This window comes from Vigna radiata, chromosome 7, assembly GCF_000741045.1.
Source record: "Vigna radiata var. radiata cultivar VC1973A chromosome 7, Vradiata_ver6, whole genome shotgun sequence".
NCBI classification, from domain to species: domain Eukaryota; kingdom Viridiplantae; phylum Streptophyta; class Magnoliopsida; order Fabales; family Fabaceae; genus Vigna; species Vigna radiata.
The window spans coordinates 54,767,902-54,788,717 of NC_028357.1; the positions used below are offsets into that span (position 1 = coordinate 54,767,902).

Consider the following 20,816-nt stretch of genomic DNA (forward strand, 5'->3'; position numbering starts at 1 on the left):
GAAAAAGAAAAAAAAAATACTCAAACTGCAAGAGAAGCCAGAGATCTATACAAAATTTAAGGGGATGCTCTCCGAAAAATTGGGGAGAGATCAACGTAATTTCTGTCCATATAAAGATTACACAATCTGTGAAGACTAATTTTTCAAGATTATTCTTCGAGGACTTCAGAAACTACTTAACTTATTCATAGATAGAGACCAAATAGTCAACCAGAATGGTTAATCGTTTTGAATAACTTAGTAATTATTTGGCACCCCAAATGCAAATAAGTTCGTAGTTACTATATTGAAAGGCTTACTTCTTCCTTTTCCCAGTATTTCATCCAAAAGATAGCCAAAGTATCTCAACTCGTACTAAAGACATCCAATTGGCTCCAAAGGCGGTGTCTCAAATTATAGGAGCTCCACATAATAACTTTTCAATTACCATGCTAGTATGAGCTAGTAAAAACTCTTCTGTTGCTAGTTTGGGCTGGCTTTAGAAGCTAAAGTGTTGTTTCATGACAGCCTCAACTAAATTATGGAATCAATGAAAATTCTCAGCAAGAATTTCTAAGAATCGGTACCAGTAGACGCTTATAACTGAAAAGTGCCCAATTCATGACCGTGTCTTGTAAGAAGTACTTTCCGCCCCTCAACCCATTCTAGTCTATAGGAGAGATCCAAATTATGAAGCAATTGTTTTGGACTGTCCCCGTGATTTGAATCCCTCGCATTATCCTACAAAAGAAAATAAAGGTGCTATTTCTCAATATAAGAAATAAACTTTTTGACATGGTAGATGACTTAATTAATTAATGATCTCATGACTCCTAATGAAAATGGTAACATGAACGTTTTCATCCCGATCTATCTACCATTTATATTCATGCATCTCAACCAATTGAATGTATTTTAGTATGCTTTGAACCAACTTTCTATTATGCTTTCATCATTTACTTAGTTAAACTAATAATATTCAGCTTGGCAGTCGAACTTTCCTGCTAAATATAAATTCATACAACTTATTGTATCTTCCCCCCAGGTATCAGTTTCAGTTGAAGACCGGGTTCTAGGCTCATTCGCTGGATGTAAATAGCTTCAGCAATGAAATATATATATATATATATATATATATATATATATATATATATATATACACACACACACACACACACACACACACATATATCTATATATAAAGATTACCTGAAAGTTCTGCAGCCTGTCCGTTTCCAAAATATTGGCCATTATGCTTGTTCTTGAAGAATTAGGAGAAAATCCTTCCCATGGAGGAACAAATATTAGTTTGGTGCACTGGACAGGAACAAAGTTCCGGCTGAGTTTCTCCCACCAGAAAGATCCCAGTGACCACCATCTAATCAGTAGTCCATGTTCGGAAAAAGCCACTAGCCCCTAACAGTGAAGAATATTGGGGTATAGTTGGGAAAGAAATATCAGTTTGAGATGCTGACAATATGTACCAATCTTGAAGCAAATAGATCGATAAAGAAGAAACTATTTGGCATAAAATCGGGCCATGCAGAAATTAAAAGCGCTATTAATAATCAGGGAAAAAAAATACTAGCAGCACATTATTGGACACACTGTTATTCGTTGATATTTATTGAAAATCAAATTATTTTGAGGGTTTCATTTCTTATTTAATAAGTTCAGCTCCTTATTTTGTAAGCAATAATAGGTAGTGTATTAGAAAGTGTAGCACTTGTTAGGAATCTTTTTATTTGACCAGAAGGGTGGGAACTAAAGAATTTACCCCTTTCTTGATCATTACTTCCTAAAAGTTCACAAATATTCTTTCTCCAATAGAAAGAGTTTGGATGTTCGTGTGATCCTGATCCTTGCAGAGTACAGAGACTTAAGCAAACCTTCGCAAACTTCCTAATAATATCCATACAGAACATGTTTTTGGAACGATTTGGAAATTATTACACCTAAGTTCTGGTGCATGGTACACATACTCCGATGCATTTCTCCTTCTGAATAAAAAAATAAACAAGTTTTCAAACATTTTCCTTTAAATTCGAAGTGTATGTTCCAGCAGAAAACAACAATCCAGCCTCTCCTCACCAGAATGGGTCAACTTCATGGATCAAATGATTTATGACGCTATAATGCTCTGTCATGAAGCACGTCTATGCCTCTAAATTCTTTTTAATGGTTTTGCCTATAGTTTTTTTTTAATCTAAATCTACGTCTAGCAATTTGGCTACTCTTCTAGACCAGAAATAGAAAGAAATAAGTAAAATTTTGAAGGAAACGGCAAATTAATTATCTTACTTTACGTATTCTGAACCAATTTCTGAGAGAATTTTCAGGAAAGGAGAGGGGGAAGAGGAACCCAACTGTTATATGAGCAATACTTGCATGAGCCGATTGCATAAAGGCAAATCAATCAAAAGTTCAAAATGTAATAAAATAATAATGAAATCTGCCAAATCTATGGATATAATGCACAAACAAGATTGATTCTACCTATATGCACTATGCTCATACAAGATTGCTTTCTCTGGTTAAAGTGCACTCAGATTTTTGGAAAAGAATATATGTGAAAGAAAGGTTTTCATCTTATTTAAATTGGTCCAATCAAGTAAAGTGAACCAATGCCAAAAGCTTACTCAAACCATAAAAAATAATATAGTAAATGAAAATGGGTGGGGGAGCCACAAGGAAGTCTGTCAGGAACATTGCTCTTCTGAGTAGTCAGTAATTCCCAATTCAATTTATTAATCACATTATCATAGCATACATATGATCTGAAACCAGTAGCAGCCCATATTTCAGTCACAGATATATCAGAGTTTATAGTTTGTTTAATATAATTAAGATTCTGAATAAGATCAAAACTTTAGATATATAATCATTAGGTTAGGTAATCCAAAATCTGCTAAGTAAATCATATCATGAAACACCAAGTAGTCAAGGTTTTTTATCAGCATAATTTGTCAGTACCTCTCCATCTGGTGAAAAGCTCAGTGCTGAAATAGCAGTGGTCAACATTGTTCCTGATAATGATGCTGGGAGTAGAGTTGGAAGTCCAGGAGGCCCACTTGCATCTAAAACCTTTATCATTGTCACACTGCATAAAAAACGAAGGCTCTCCATTTAGGAAACTTTTATCTCCAGATATCTAAGAGACAAGAAACACATGACAACATTTTGAATCAGAAATTTCAAAAAGGGGACCATAGAAGTGAGAGAGAAGGAAAAGAAGAGAACAAGTTATACATGCCATTATCATATAAAATGGGAATGTAGGTTAGGTCCAAAATAAATTTCTAATTCATTTTATCAAACCTTAAAAGTTCTTAAGAAATTGTCTATATCACCATAGCCTAACCATGGTAATGATGGTACTAATTATAAATTATCATTTTAGTCGCAATTTATTTGAAAATGAAAATTAAAACTGTCAATGATTTACAAATGCCACCGTATGTATTAGATCTGGTGATTTTCTCCATCATTCTCTGATTATGATGTTGAAGAATACCATCAAAGCAAAAAAAAAAAAAATACCGGTCAGCTACTTAGTATACAACGTCATGTTAGGCAACACTATATACTTTGGCATCTTAGCTAGACTGACACCTTATTTTTCACCCCTTTAAATATACTATTATTGTTATTTTTTCCCTTCAAAATTTTAATTAATTCTACTAGGTGCTTCTAATGGTTTTTATTTCTCTGATCTTCCCACCCTGCATATAATATATAAATGGCACAAAATCAAGTGCACTTCTCTCAAGTACAAGAGAGACAGAAATTGGAGGATATTTCAACATTTCAGCCTGAACGCATTCTGAATCAATGATTACAATCTATATCTGAATCCTAATACCTCTGCATATCATAAACCCTGATGTTTGCGTTGTTAACTTCTCTAATCACATCTCCAACTGCTAGTTTGGTCCATGAATCATTGACAGCCACCATGGGATATACACGTACAAGTTCCTTGAAAGTTGTCATTGAACTTTGGAAGCATGCCTTCCGCATGACTGAGTTGCTAGGATCTATAGTCTGTAAAATGAAGTTGACCACCTGCAGATCTGACGCACTGTCACAAAAATTCATGCTTCAATGTTTCAAAACAAATAAGCAGTATGAATTTAAATCTAATGGGGAAGACAGAAATACTAGCAAATCATATGTTTCAGTACGAACAGATGATAGCCTCTCAAAATACAAGAATCAGTCTGCTCCCAACCATCAGGAATAGAAAAAGAACAGAAATAAGTAACGAAAGAGATAAGAATAGGAAATTCATTATAAGAAAGTACACAAAACCAAAATGAAACAAATGTATATCTAAAATGAAGAACTGAGAGATACTGATAAGGTTCAGTTTGCACGGCATAAATACCAAATAGTTCAAGCTGTCAACATTAGTATATAAGTAAGAAAACAACAACAAAGGTTTTTCCCGCTAGTGAGATTAGTTACATGGATAAAAGGATACCCTGATGTTTTGTCTCAAATCATGCCTGTTTGCTAACCTTTAAACCTTTCTTAATCATTTTGCCTGTAACTTTTTCAGCCTCCCTTTACCACAGCAATAAACACATCTGATATCACAATGGAAACAATAATTTTTTTTCAAAAAATTAAATTCACATTTAAATCATAAAATATCATTATTGAAAAGCAAATGCTCCTTGGATATAATTCTCTCCAAACAATAGTCATTGACCAAAAGGAATATATGCTAAAATGTTTAATTTCAAGGATTCACGTCTAGCAAACAAAAATTGAAAAATAATAAGATAAGAAAAGAAATAGGCTTAACTACTTTTGGTCCCTACAGATATGTAAAGATCCAAATTTTGGTCCCAATAAAATTTTTATTGAACATTTAGTCCACTAATTTTTCCAAATCACGCAATTTTGCTCCACCATTGAATTCAATTGCTAATAGAAAATGCTGGTGTTTACAATTATGATAATATTGTAAGCTATTTATTCATGCATAATATTAATAGCAAGGTTTAACAGCTAATATTAGGAAGACACATTACCATTTTTTATTCGCGATTGGATGACATATTAGTAAAGGATCAGAATTAGTTAATTTTGGTAACTAAAGGACCAAATGTGCAATTAAATTTGTATAGGGTCAAAAATTGCAAAGTCACAACTTTGAGGATCAAAGGTGGATTGAAGCCAAGAAAATTAAAAGTATAAATCAAGTCTTGAGGTAGATACCTAACCAAAAACATGTGGTGAAGTGAAAAATCAACCTAGAATTAGACGCAGTAAGATGAATCTACCAGAAAGATTAATAAAAATATGGCCAGTCTTAGCAACAAGTCTTTTCACAAACCTTGTCAAGGTATTGAGCCAAATTCTTTGGAGAACCACGCATGATCCTTATGAGAGTCAACAAGGACACCATGTGGACAGGTGAATCAGACGCAGTAGACCAAATTTGGCTTTCAATCACAGCCAAAAAGCCTGTTATATCAGCCATAGCCAAACTTGGAAGAAGAACCTCCACCAATGTCTTTTTAATAGAAAAAGATGCATCAGATATTTCTTTCACTGACTTGGAAGATGGGCCACTCAACTCTACTTGGAAAAAAATATCCCCAATTAGACGAGGAATCTCAGAGACAATGCATTCTTTCCATGTACTTTCCATCCCCTCTGCAAGGAGCTCAGCAGCAGTGGAGCTATACTTCTCGTTCATAGCCATAGCCAACTTCATTAATGGATGAACAACAAGCCTGGAAAGACTTGGTTTTACAAGACTAGGATACCAGATAGCCAGTGCACCAGCAACAATAATGTGAGATGTCATTGCATCCTGACTAGTTCCACCAACACAAGAAATCCAATCTTGCACTTCAAATGATTCTAGCCAAGCAAGTATCTTGGATTCCTCATCTTGGGAAACTCCTTGTTTTTCTACCTTAGGAGATATACTCTCTTCCCTCTTGTTTCCTAGGTTATGCCTGTCTCTACATCCAGTATGGAAACTCATATCGTTTGACTCAGTAGGTTTCAAATTGCATAGAGGTAGAGGAATAACATGAGAGGCAGCACAATGAAATATAGAGCGTGCAGCCATACGCACATGTTCACTTTCATCTTGCCAAAAAGCCACCAAGAGCTGCAAAAAGAGGAGATAGCCTTCAGAAGTTGAAATCAAGTAATTAGGAAGTTTTTCAATAACACAGCGCAAGGGCACAGTCCACCGCCCATAATATGACAAACTACAAACAATATTAATCAAGTATTGGAATTGATTATTCCAGTAAGATCATGGAACAAAAGAACAAATAAAAAATAGCTTTCATAAAATGTTATGCTGCAACTAAGAGAATGGACTAAACTGCCAGATTTTATGCTATCTCAAAAACACAAGAAACATGGACAAAGCTGGCCTAAATTGAGTCTGTTTCTTAAGTGAGAAAGTAAGGGAGTATCCACCCTCAACTTAATTTAAAGTGCATCTTATTAATTAAACCACTAATTTTTAAATGCAGTTAAAACGTTCAGAAAACAAACTCCCTTTTGAGCAGTTTATTCCAGGAAACACACAATGGACAACATTCAATGGCCAATTAGGTATTTGAAACCAAATTTTTTCCTCAAAAAGGAAATTTAAGACAAAACAAGAAACATGAACAATCCAACCACAAAGGCAAAACAATTGAGGGTTTTCTCCTTGCTATAATCTATTTCCTCCAACAGCCTCTTTTTTTTTTTTTTTTAAAGGGAATATTGCAGCATAACGATGCAGTTTTTATGGGACGTGGAGAAGGAGAGGATTGTAACTCGTGTTCCAGCCATTTGTATCCTCAAAAGTAGCTAACGTATGTGGTATTATTTGTGAAATACTCGTGCCTCACAGCTAGGGCTATTACAAAATTGAACTGAACCACATTAGTACTGAATTGAACCGAATTACAATTGTTCTGAAAAAAGCTGAACTATTGTTTTAGTTTACTTTTTAAAAAAACTGAATTACTTCTAAATCGAACTGCTTGAGCTACAGTGAATTGTAAGTCTTTTCCTCTTTGAGAAATGAATTTACAAGATACATTTCTGAATATGTGCAGCACTATACCCGAAAGATTGACTTAAAAGAATGTAAAATGAAGAAAATAGCAATAACAGATATTGTGAAAGAAATAAAAGATAAGATTCTAAAACAGAACAACGGCAAAGGATTCACAAGAACTAAAAGGAATACGAAAGAAAGAGAAAGGTAGAAAGAAGGATATCAGTATGGAAAGTGTAGAATACAAGAGGAAGAATCCTTGGCACTCCCTCCTCCCACTGAAAATCTTAGTTTTGGTTATTTACCAAAAAGATACATTCCTATTACAATTTACCTAATTTAACTATGTAACCTCCTATTTGCCCCTGAAACCACCTAACCAGATCACTATTCTCCTATTATTTTTTTTCTTCTGGAATATCCCTCCAAATCTTATTCTTTTATGAGAGTTGGCTTATGTCTAATGCAGTGTGATGCGTCCTAAGTTATCATATATTCTTCACATGCCCACAACACAAATAATAAAGGACATGCATAAAATCAATTGCAAAAAAAATTATAAGGCTACAAAAACACGTTTACGTATTACAACCTGTAATGAAGGTGGCTTCACATCTGGAAAATTTTCCAGGAAATTCCGAGTATAAAAGGCTGCTAAAGCACTGCATACATATGATACTATCAATCATCAGCACATTTTTTCAAAATGAGTACATTTTTAGAAAATAATTTAAGACTAATTGTTTAATAAATTAAAGAATTCGGCTTTAAAAAGGGATTAATACATTATAAACTGCACAAAATACCATTACCCAAATAGTAAAAGTAAAATTAGTAAAGGGGCAAAAATATAACATAATAGGACAGAATCTTTGCAAGCATCATGAAAAACTGTCAGAAAAACTGTTTTTGACGGTATTCATAGAGAAGCAATTGCTATTAAATAGAATACATAGACATAATAACTAAAAATCCTAATTTATGATGGATATAATGTATCCCTCCCTGCAATTCTGAATCAACGATCTTGTACAATAAATATAAAATATATTGTCAGCCTATTAATCCTCCTAATTATCAAATGAAATTAAGTCAGCTAATTATGTAATTAAAATTGTACAAGGAAATATTAACTGCAACATACGTCAAGGGATTCTGTCACTCCCCTTCAAGTTGGTGAGTGGATGTCATCCATTCCCAACTTGCCAATAATATACTAAAATGATAAAATGGTTAGGACTAGACTCAATAGAAGGTGAAGTATTACAACTAAACTCGATAGATGGCGAAGTATTAGACTCAATAGATGATAGAGTATTAATGAGACTTAATTTTTGGGAAAATGAGGTTTTCTGTCAAGATTGAATTATCCTTATCTTCAATGAATGATCTTTCCCCCTGAAGATAAGGTTGAAAATATAGTGTATTTTAATCAAAGGTGACATTACAAGGCACGAGAATTGTCTTGTTCGAGGGTGGTAACATTTGTATCCCTTTTGGTAGGTAAGTAACCAATAAATATGCACTTAATAGCTAGAGGATCAAGCTTTCCCCTAAGATTAGGATGAACATGGACGGAGGATATATAACCAAAGACTCAAGGTACAATATGATTTGTTATCCTAAAGTCTGGGAGAAATTTAGAGAGTAGTTGAATTAAACTATTATTGTTTAGCTTTTCCGAGGATATTACACACTTATGCTTTACAAATTCATAAGTATCACAATGAAACATTTGTTTGTCAACTTTTTAAAATAAATTAGAAAACATAATTTGTAGGGTACTGAATGACGGATGACCTAATCAAAAGGGGTCTAACCAAATTCTTTTCTATATTGAACAGGGTCTATAAGGTATAAACCTACTAGATAATTGAGTCATGTGGTCTATGACACCAGAATCAACTGCCCAGACAACTTCTTTAGAGGAATTTAAGGCATTGAGTGTATAGGAATAAAGAATATTGCATGCTAATGCTAAGGAGCAATTACCTGAGTCTGCAGGTTTTGTTAATGTGTCCAGCAACCCCCTTAATTTTAGAATCTCCTTTGTGCTGAACTTTGTTGTGGGTCGAGTTTTCTGTGTATCAGACATTTTTTAGGTTTGAACTACGGTAATGCAGGCTAGAAGGAATACATTGGAATAAAGAAAGGTTTGTGCTATTGCAGCAATGCATGCTACGCAGGTGAATACAGCGGAAGAAAGAAAGAAATGTTGTTTTGCAGCAATGCAGGCTGCACAAGAGATTACGCAGGCTCCCAAGGATTTTAGAGCATTGATACCATGTCAGGAAAATTGTTTCATGTGTTATTCATAGAGGAGCAATTGCTCTCAAATAGAATACATAGACATAATAACTGAAAAACTTAAGTTATGATGGATGTAGTCTATCCCTACAATTCAAGATCAATGATCTTGTATAATAAATATAAAATATATTGTTAGCCTAGTAATAGTCCTAATTGGGAAAACTAATTAAATCTCCTAATTATGTAATTAAAATTGTTCAAGGAAATGCTAACTGCAGCATAAATTAAGGGATTTTGACCAAAACCAGAGATGGAAAACCTACTAGTATTTATCCTACACCTGATGAACACTTTTTCTATTCAGAATATTACAAAAATGTCAAACTTGTCTGGCTTATAGACCAGTTCGACTGATAAGCAACCGTAGGATCCAAAATATCTTGTTGGCCATGATAGTCGGGGCGTATTTTTTTCCTTTTATTATTTTCGTCATTTTTCTATTTATGAAATATGTATATGTTGCAAGAAAAACTTCAAGGAGCTGACAGGTTTCAAATAATACCAAGAATCCACCTATAACACGACATTCGTAACACATAGAACTACTTAAGTAAATGGATGGTTTTTCCAGTTTGCGAAGAAAAGAACCTCAAATAGAAATTTGAAACTTTGTAGCATTAAAAATAAAACATCTCATGTGGTTTGTAAAATTTAAATTTAAAGTACATTTCTAAGATAAGTTCAGTTTAGGGAAAAAAAGAGGGTTTCCTCCGAGGAAAAAAATTATAAAAAGTTGAGATTAAAATATTTTCATTTAAAAGCAAAAGGAAGATGTAAGAGTACAAATAACTGGATTTGTTTTTTCTTTTCTATTAATGTAATTGTCACTATACCTGCTGGCTGCCGAACCAGAGTGAGACAAGCTAATCAAACGTTGGGCAAGGGACACCATTGTCAACGATCTCATTGCACAAAACTCGGATGATGATTTCCAGAGCTGAAACATGATTTTTAATGTCTCAGGAACTATTGGAAACAGAGATAAAAGAAATAAGTCCCAACGTACTGTCCAAAATATTACCTCAAGATTAGCACTCTGAGCAGGAAATGTCAATGTCAATGATCCTTTATCCCCCTGCAGACCAGAGGCTACTATGAAATTTTCTGGTCTCATCAGCTTCATGTCAGTTATCAACAAATTATCAAGCTCTATGTCTACACTCCAAGAATGTAGATATGACAAGCTATACCGAAGTAAGTATTCTTCAAATAGGTTAACCAAGTCATGCCCCTCTAAAGTTTCTGAATTATGGTAGCTGGGATTTTGCTCCTGGACTCCCTGCTGCTTCAAATTGATATTCACTGGCTTGCCACCACCATTTTCCACGGACTCATTCTTTTGAAATAAGAACATCAAGGATGCAAGATCAAAACACAGAGACACTATCCCTGGGAAAGGGCAAGCGCATTTGATAGGAAGCTTGCTACTCAAAAGACCAATCTGAGAGGATGAATGTGGCTTCACTGAAATTTCTTTACCTGCATTTGTTTTGGAAGAATTCAGCTCAGTCATATTTGAAATATTTGGTGATGACCTTGATGAAGTAAGCAAGTTGTCTGAACGATTTAAGGGGGAGTTAGAGAACCTTGCATCATCAACTATCGGAAGGAGTAAGGAAGAGACTGATGTGTTTCCATTCAGCAATGTGCCAGATACGGAATTCTTGCTGATGCTTTTACAAAAATTATCAAACATTGAATGTGCAGCTGTCCCAAGTAGGACTCGCTCACGTGAACCTGTCTTTACATCCCAAATGTATAGTACATCAGTAGCATCAGAAGTTCCGGAATGTGTTTGACAGAGACAGGAAATATAACCTCTTGCTCCATCCCATAAAACTTTAGAAGGATAGTTCATATGTCCAGGAAAGATTCTCTCCACTCGCAGAGTCTCTAGAGAAACAAGAGCAACACATGCATCCTCTCCAACTGAAAGGAAACAATTACTCCAAGGATGCACAGTCAAAGATGGAGCAAGAATAATTTGACGGACAGGAGCCACATGATGATGCATTACCATGATAAGACTGCCAGTGTCAAGATCCCATATTCGAATCGTGCAATCCATACTTCCAGACACCAAAACCTGGTTAAAATTCCAGCTTTTGGCACTACCCATCATTTGATGTGCTGCCAAACAAAGTACAGCACCAGTATGTCCTGAGAAAAACTGTTTGCAAGCAGTTGGCTTTTCATCAGGATTGGAACTTGCATCACCCAAGCAAATCCCTTGAAACAAATCAAACCTTACAACCTCTATTTCTCCACTTAAAAAACCGTATACAACAGCATAAGGAGTAAAGAGGTTCTCGGAGATGATCATGGAGGAAGAAACGACCTTCCCCTTGTAAGCATAACCATTAGTTCCAGTACCAGCTTGTTTGTTGTCTACAATATCAGAACTTGGACTCACACCAAAAGTAGTAGTTTCAAGACCATCGAGTCCCTTGAGCTGAGTTGATTTCTCAAACCAGCCGGTGAAAGATACACCATCACCGATCATTCTGCATTGCCGATACAATTTACCAGGTTCATCACTAAAATCATGCAATGACCACATTGTTGCAAGTGGTCTCCACAGTAAAGGATCCTCATAACTATAGCAAATTGACTTGATGCATACAAGATATTGACTTACTTGTTGAAAGAAAACAGATAATCTCATATCAGGTTGATAACGAGTACCAGGAATCTCAGAAAGAGGTTCACATTGGAAAACATTATTCTGGTACAATACATTATATATAACTGCATAACCTACATTATTCCACACAACAAATCGTACTGTAATCGAGTTTCCATATTCGTTTCCGTTGCACACATTCTCCACATCCTCATTCTCAAGAAAAATGCCACCAACAGCATGTGTTTGAATAGAACCCTGATCCAAACTGAATAAGCTATCCACAAAAGAAACTTCTCCAATCACACTATGATTCAGTAACCTGAAGACACACCGATCTTCCAATATTGAAGCCACAACATTCCCATAGGTTAAAACAGAAACAATCTGCTCCACACTACTCAATTCCTCATCGAAAAAAGAGGTCTCCAATTGACCTTTATCACCAAGTGAACCCCCCGAGCTCTCCACTCGATCCTCTGATATCGGAACCATCTGCTGCCTCCCAGCCGAATCAGCCACAAACACAGAGTTTCTCTTCTCGTCATCACCCAACACCAGTGCCATAAACTTAATTGGACCAATGGATAGACTTCCATGAAACACAGTTTGAGTAATGGAAAGCGAATACGAGTCCACAATAAGAACAGTGCATTTAGGAGGCTTCCTAGGCTGAGTTTCTCTATCAATTAATCCTTCATTCCCCTCTAAAGAACACGCTATACACACATATCTCGGTGTCGAAGGCAAGGTTCTAATTAAACGAGGAGTGCCAACCCAAGGCGGCAATTTCCTCCGGCACCGGCAATGGCCACTGTTCTTGCTCCACACACACAGAAAACCATCACAGCACGCACTTATCAACGCACTGAACTTACTTGCGCTCGAAGTATAACCGTTTCCTGCATCTGCAATTGGCCTACATACGGCGAGATCGGTAACCGGTGCGCCGTGACCGCACAGCACGCCCACCGCCTTAACTTCCTGCAAATTGACGCGGCTCTTAGCGATTGAAGGAGAAATAGTTGTTATAATTATTTGATAATTGGAAAAGAAAACAGAAAAAATGAAAATACCGGTGTGGAAGGGGAACTGGAGATGGTCCACCAGATGATGGAGCCATCCGATCCAGCTGTGTAAAAGGTTGGCGTCGGTGGTTCCGTCAAAGCGGCGACGGCGGTGACGCGGTGAGGGAACGGCGTGCCGGACCATATGCACGCCACCGATCTGCACTTCATCGATAATCGAATTTCTCACTTCATTGCTTTTTTTGAATAACAGCTACACAGCGCATGTCTGATTATTACACTATCACTCCATTCGCGAGTTCTGGTTTGAAACGAAGGGGTTTGGTTTGGACACTTGATTTCAACTCGATCACTATTCGCTGTTGCTTGTTTGTTATTGTTAGATTCACGTTTTTTCTTTCACTTTAGAGTTAACACACAACACGGTTTATTTAATCCCCAAAGCAACCTCTATTTATTTTTTGGGTCTTGTTCCATTTTTTCATAGAATCTTTATTTATGGAAAGTTTAAAGTGGCGCATTTTTCAATTTTGTATTAACGCGTATCCACATCTTTCCATTAATTTTCAATTTTTGGGATACATAGACTTTCAATTTGGACAAATTTGTTTCACCAAATCATATAACATTTTTAGAGATGATACTTTCAAAAGTATTAGTATGACGAAGACGGTTATTCTGGATATATTTTAAAAGAATTGGTTTAAATTTTATTATTTCTAGAAATATTTTTCATCAATTAAAAACAAGACAATGTTAATAATTTTTTTATGAATGCAGAAAAAGACAAGGTTAATGTTAAGATTATTTAAAATGTTTGCTTTGATATAATTTTTTATTTTTTGATACACTTTTCCAAGTTTATTAACTAAAAAACTAGTTTTGTTTGACTTAGTTTGTAATTTTGCAATTGTCAGCGATTCAACGAGATTTTGTATAGGATAAGAATAAGAATTAAATCAGTTTTCAGTCACATACATCATATTTGTAACGGGTGAATGTAAAATATTTAACTAGTATATTAAATCATCACAATATGACTTATAGTTTGATGGTTGATTGTGTTATTTTGGAGTGCATGTTAGTTTTTTCCTTTATGAAAATGATTCATTTGAATTCTAATACTGAAATAAAAAGCATGGGAACAAAAAGAATAAAGAAAAAGATAAATAGTGATGATGCGTGCTGTCATGATAAATGAAGAGAGAAAATTAAGAGGAGAACAAATAAATTGAAGACTATTTTAAAAAATACTTTTCGTTACATTTTTTTTGTATTGGTTAATGTTTAGGTAATTGTTGATGTAAATACCATATAGTCATTTTATTTTTTAATGTATATATATTTGAAAAACATTATATCACCCTTAATGTTTCTGCCATTATTCATGTTGGTAAAAAAAAGTAAAGAACTTCCCTTTTAAATTAACATGACCAACAAAATGCATTGAAATGACGGCATTATTTTAAGTAAAGAAGTGATAAAAAAAAAAGGTTGAAAGAAAAAGGAGACTTTTGAGAAGAGACAACAAAGAAGCAACGAGAGTGATGAACAGGAATATAATAATCTACTCAACTTATTTATAATTAAGGAAATTAACCGTTAATATTACATACATATCTATAATAATTCGCAGATGTGTTGAAATATAAACACATTATGACTTACTCTCTTTAGAAGAATGAAATCCTGTAAAACTGAGCTGAAGGTACATTTACTGACTTTCCTCTGATTTTAAAGTTCCAATAATTACACACTCGTAACAATTCACAAGTTTTCAAACATAGTTGATGTTAGTTTTTTTCAAGACCACATACAAATCACGATGTTTTAATCTTTCATATAACATTATTCAAGATACTAACCGACTACATGCTCATTACACTTAGTACCTGACGCCCTACTCCTTTATTTTAATCACAACATTAATAACTTACATTTCAATTCATATAAAAACAAACATGGTTCAAATTAATTCGATAGGATCCAACTTATGACAATAACAATTTTTTCATGTAAAAATAAATACAAATGATATATAAAACACACGGACTAAAGTGTAAATTTCATTAGTAATGACTAAAATATAAAATGTAACTTTTTAAGCAAGGAGAAATGAATTTAACCTAAATTAAACTTTCCGCGACGAAATAAGATATCCAGATTTCTCCTTACAATGTTTGAATTTGCATTGTACATTAAAAAAACTATGTGAAGGAAGAAAGAAAGAAACAAAGGAAAGGGGGTCAATCAGTTGCACAATGAAGTGCCCTGTTCCTTGCTACACTGCTTAGTTTCGTTACCAAGGAAAGAAGACACTATGCTTTATATATATGCTGTGAATCATGCCATGCAACAGAACGATAAGCCTTTGAACTAACCGAAGAATGAAAGCCTCTATTGAGCTCATCGACCATTGTATGGTTCGAAATGTTAATTCTTCCCACCCTGGATGCAAAAGGGTAGGATAGATTAGAACTTGGTAGTATATTTTAAAAAATATACGTAGCATATGATAGAATGAAAAGAAGGCAGCTAGCAAACTTCGCCAAAATTTTCAAGCCACGATTAATAGATGCTAAAGTAATTTAACACAATCCATACTACTCTTTTCGCCTTTTATTCGTCCTGTCTCGCAATGATGGGCTTGCAAAAAAAAAGGGAAAATCAACATTGGTGGACAACTTAACGAATTTTAATATCTACAAACATCACACTCCTTGAACACGTCAACGAAGTATAATTGCTCCCCCCCCCCCCCCCCCCCCCCCCCCAACACCTCACGACATAACACGAGCTCCGCACTAAAGGTCACTGTTTCACTTGACGCTCATGCCCCCAAATAGAACGTAGCCTAGCCAGAAAATTGATTATTTGGTATAAAAGTCTAATATAATTGTGAGCAGTGGTAAGGCCCTGCGAGACTTGGATCTTTTGGACAGGTTAAATCCACACTAATTGATTCATATGTACAATAACCAACTTAAGTAATACACATGGATCATGGTTGTTAATAGATAGACCTAGAAGTTATGATACAGTCACCTTCTTGATTAAAATTCGAGTTTGGGACATACTTACATTAAAACATACAAACAGCTATCGACATACATAAACATAAATAGTAAATATTAATGAACAAGTGCACGTAAAGTAATTTCAATCTTTATTACCTTATGAGGTGGAGTTCCCGGTCTTGATGTGTTGTTGCCAAATCCACCTTTCACTTTCTTTTCAGAAGATTTAAGTATTTGAAAAGAGCATGTTAAGGTGTCATCCACACTCATCATAGCACCAGCATTATCAAATTCACCACAGTAATTAGGGGCGGAGAATATAGTCACCAACTGACGCTTGGCAAAAAACTCATATCCATCCTCTACAACCTGAAACACAGCCCAAAATTTTAAAAGGGAAATATCAAACCAGATTCTCCAATATCTGTATAGACTGATTCACCAATTCGTTAAAAAGAATAAAGACCGATGAACAAAGTAAATGTCCAATAAATTAGAATAGACAGACAGAGAAACAATGCAATACAAGTACATTATTAACAAAAATCAGGATCATCAATCAAACACCGTCAGATATTTACAAGCTGTCAGAGGATGATACAGAAAAGAAAGAGAAAACCCAACTGGTGCTAGAAAATTACAGATTAAAATAGTAAACAAAATAATTATTATTGCAATACTCAATGCGTGAAGTCAAAACACAAATTAATCACATTCTCATGCATTCTGTCCCTATTTTTCCCTCCGATTCTCAGTCATAAAAAATAATGAAACTACTCAATGCATGTGATTATTCTTCATTAAACATTAACAATTGGGTAGTAAATTGCAAACGCATAGATCATGCATGCCAAACTATAGAGAAATGGACAAAAGTATAGGTTTCATTACCTGGTGAGCTCTGCAAATTAGATCAAGATCATGCTGTTCAAGAAATTCAACAACCTTATCAGCCCCAAATGTAAATGACACACCTCGATCATTTTCTCCCCACCCATCAAGATCTTTATCAGGATCAGCCCATAGAAGATCACAGAGAAGACCGTGATCTGGCACATCGATAGGACGAGCAAGATTCCGTATCTGATCCAAATGTTTAAGATCAGGTGATAGTCCACCATGCATGCAAAGAATCTTCTCGTCTATCAGAGCAGCAACAGGTAGACAATTAAAGCATTCAGTAAATGTCTTCCAGATGCGAACATTAAATCTCCTCTTACACTCATCATAGAAACCATATATTCGGTTGATGGAGGCACACTCATGGTTACCCCTGAGAAGAAAGAAATTCTCCTTGTATTTGACCTTGTATGCAAGGAGTAAGCATATTGTCTCTATGCTTTGCTTACCACGATCAACATAATCTCCAAGAAATAAATAATTTGCTTCTGGTGGGTATCCCCCGTATTCAAACAGCCTTAAAAGGTCTGAGTATTGGCCATGAACATCTCCTGCAAATGAATCGTTTAACACAGATGCCATCTACTATTTGACATTTACAGATAACACAGTGTTCAAAAGCAAAGGAAGGCAACCTAAATGTTCTAGGGCTTTTACCACCTCAAACCAAAAGGTGCCAAAAAGTAAAAACCTAAAGCAGCAAGGCATTAAAATTAGAAAAGAAAACAGTAAAATTTTAACCAATTTAACATAAATCAACTACTCAAACATGACAATACTACTTAAAACTGAAAAGATGTTCAAGTGCAAAGCACGATAATAAGTTGAAAACAGGCTCCAATGTCAAAATTTCAAAAACAAAAATTAATACAGCAGCCAACACCGCAACCCTAAATTTTAAATTTATGACAAAGAAAGTTAGATGGGTAGGCTTTGGGAGTTGTCACAATTATTGGCCATTTAAACCAAGTACCGTGGAAAAGTCATCAAGGCAAGCAACTTGGTCGAACCAGGAAAACATCACAAGGCAGCAGAAGCCTGACAGAAGGGGCACAATGTCTACAACCCCAAAAGCCCATCAATCCCTTCTGTTTCCACCCTTGGTCCCCTTATTGGTCCCTATCAACCATGTACGTGACACTGACAGATAAACAACAAACTTACAGAAAATCAGTTTCTGCAAGTAGTAATGCAATTATTGAGGTATAGAAGTTTAGAAGGCATAAATTCTATCCAACAACGCCTCGAAAACAATTCTTCATTTACACAGAAACCTCAACAAACAATTCCACACAAACGAAGAATTAATGATTTTGCAAAAGTTAGTGATTATCACAGAAGTGTAGTAGCTATCACCACTGATCACACGTCCCTTTGCTACCACCCAATTCCTCACCTGTCTTCTAAACAGCCGCAAGAAAACGAAACAAAAGAGTGAGCAGCAATCCCGTCTTCAGCACACACCAACCTAAATGGCCCATAGCAAATTCAATGCATCAAAAGAGATATGAAAGAGACATGACGCCGTAACCTAAGACCTCCGTAGTCACGCCCAATTCTAATCGCCCCCTAATTCCAATTCCATGCAAAAAAACGGTAATCCCAAACCGCATGTAAAATGAACAAGCAGAATCTCATGCAGGTTCACCCCACGTTTTCCATTCAATTACAAAATCCACACATCACAATTCACAATTATTACAAAACAACAAGCAATACAAAAAATTATAATTTAATCAACTAATTACGTGAAAAAAATATACCACAAATCTTAATTGGAGCCTCGAGTTCGAGAAGATTGGGTTGACTGAGAAAGATCTCTTTAGAGGAAGCGCAGAGTTGTCGAATCTCCGCCTCCGTAAGCTGCACCTGCTTCGTGGCTCTACCGTTCTTTGCCGCAACGAGCCGGCGGATAATATCGTCGAGCAAATTCTCGTCCATCTCGCGATAATTTCAAAAGCGGATGATCGGGTTACGGGTTTGAGAAGGAGAAGAAAAGGGTTCACGCTTTGGCTTAAAGATAAAGCCGAAGAAAAAAAAAGAGATAGAGAGAAGGCAAAGCAAAGGGTTTAACGAACGAATCAAAAACGCAAAACGGGGAAAGGAGCGAAACGACGAGGGGCTAATTGGAAATGGCGCCGTTTCCCGCTTCCAGAACGGAAATTACAAACGGAGTTGTTTAGAGAGGCATCGACGACGCTAATAGTTATATGTAGGTTTTGTACTCTTTGGGTTTGGCGGAGGGGAGTGGCCACTAGTACCAACCCTACCCTAGTTCTGCTTGTGACAAGGACAAATAATAATACACATTCATCTTCCTTCTCATTTTTTCTATACGCAAATTGCCAAAAAAAAAATATATAATAATAATAATATTAGTAAATAATTTATAACCATCTATAAATTCTTTAATCCAAACATAATGCACTTAATTTATAAAATAAGCTTTAAATTTTAATATTTTTTTTTTTTTTACGAAAACTGGTCATGGCATCAACAACATGATTAAAAAGTAATAAAGAAAAATAAATCTGATACCTTACTTTGCCTCCCTGCTATGCATTCCATTCCTGAATCCTCGTCTGGAACCCTATCTGAAACATTTTAGGAAGTGGGACCCCACTCCTCGCACGTGCAATGGGTCGCCATGTCATCTTTTCTTCCTCTCATGTATGATAATCAAGATCTTATATTACTCAACATGGATTTATGTGATGAATGTCTCAATCTTTAATACGTTTTAAGTTTATGTAAAAATCACTCTAATTGATGCTAATTTCTAGAAAATAAAAGTGGTAGTCTTTTATATTTTCTGATTTTTTATTTATAATATATATTTACAAACTAACTTAATTTTAGATAAAATTATTTTCATTAACCTTCTTTTAGTTTTAAATATATTTAAAAAAAATGTTTCAATTTTGATTGAATGATTTCAAATAGATCTTTGCATAGGTTTATATTTCAATTGAATCTCATCCTCTCTTAGAACCTTAAGCCCTTTATCTTCTCTTATCTCCAAATCACTTTTCCTTCCTCTTCGATATTTTATAGATGACATAAGTATAAATAATTTATTCAATTTTTTATATTATCTGTGTTGTTTTTACTCTGGTTTAATATTTTTCTTTCGCAAACTATACTTTTTTTTAGAACAAAATTATGATTTACTTATGAGTGTATGATTTAGTCTCAATATATGATTACGTTTGAAATTTTAATTATAATTATATTTTTCATTGACTGTAGTATAATTCATGTTTAATATATTAGAAACGTTAATATCAACATCACAGAAAAAAATAATTACAAAATTATTAAATGTAATATAACACAATTTTATCGTATTAAAAGTAATGTTGTAACGATTCATGTACTATGACGTATCAATATATTATTTAACAAAAATAACATAAAATATATTGGTCACGACGTTAAAATGAAAAAATATAAGTAATTACCGTATATGTATAAAATAATAAATATGAACGATACCCCTAAACATAATTTAATTATATTAATCTAAAATTTCTTAATTGAATTTGTTATCTTAATTAATGTTTTATATTTTTTAAAGTTAAATAAAATATTATTAAAGGTAAGGAATAAAACAACATTAGAAAAATAAATTAATATCTAAACTTACAGATAAAAATCAATAAAACAGAAATTTTAAAGATTATTACATTTGTACGAAGTTAAAACATATTTAAACATTGAATTAATCGTGGGAATTTGTATTGATTTTTCAATTGGTTTTCGTTATTTAAACGGTTAAATAATAACAATAGAAAAGGCTTGAATTTGTTTTCCATCGGAATTAATTTTAGAACTCGGTTAGTTTTTTTTTTTTTTTACATTCCATGTAATTTTTTTTAATGTTATTTGGAATTATTAAGTGTCTTACTGAATTTAGTTACGTGTATATATAT

General features: G+C 34.5%; 2 protein-coding genes across 6 annotated transcripts; both read right to left on the minus strand.

Annotated features, from left to right (window-relative positions):
* Window positions 1–5: 5 nt before the first annotated feature.
* Window positions 6–13,432, minus strand: LOC106768362. Of its 5 annotated transcripts, XM_014653472.2 has the most exons (9): window positions 13,016–13,427; window positions 10,338–12,923; window positions 10,150–10,253; window positions 7,599–7,668; window positions 5,324–6,112; window positions 3,842–4,044; window positions 2,953–3,079; window positions 1,189–1,395; window positions 6–720 (listed from the first exon to the last, which is right to left on the minus strand). In XM_014653472.2, exons 1-9 carry the CDS (start codon window positions 13,175–13,177, stop codon window positions 577–579), a joined length of 4,392 nt encoding a protein of 1,463 aa, XP_014508958.1. In that variant the 5' UTR covers window positions 13,178–13,427; the 3' UTR covers window positions 6–576. The 5 variants fall into 5 exon arrangements, 3 of the variants coding, with proteins under 3 accessions (XP_014508958.1, XP_014508960.1, XP_014508961.1); XR_002668957.1 differs by lacking the exons at window positions 6–720; window positions 1,189–1,395; window positions 2,953–3,079 and adding an exon at window positions 4,463–4,568 and having other exon boundaries at window positions 3,925–4,044; window positions 13,016–13,432; XR_001376247.2 differs by lacking the exons at window positions 6–720; window positions 1,189–1,395; window positions 2,953–3,079 and adding an exon at window positions 4,463–4,568 and having other exon boundaries at window positions 3,945–4,060; window positions 13,016–13,432.
* Window positions 13,433–15,004: 1,572 nt separating this feature from the next.
* Window positions 15,005–19,175, minus strand: LOC106768858 (serine/threonine-protein phosphatase PP1). Its single transcript, XM_014654219.2, has 4 exons — window positions 18,648–19,175; window positions 16,876–17,435; window positions 16,141–16,353; window positions 15,005–15,415 (listed from the first exon to the last, which is right to left on the minus strand). The coding sequence occupies exons 1-4, from the start codon at window positions 18,823–18,825 to the stop codon at window positions 15,401–15,403; spliced, it is 966 nt and encodes a 321-aa protein (XP_014509705.1). The 5' UTR covers window positions 18,826–19,175; the 3' UTR covers window positions 15,005–15,400.
* Between the last annotated feature and the right edge of the window lie 1,641 nt (window positions 19,176–20,816).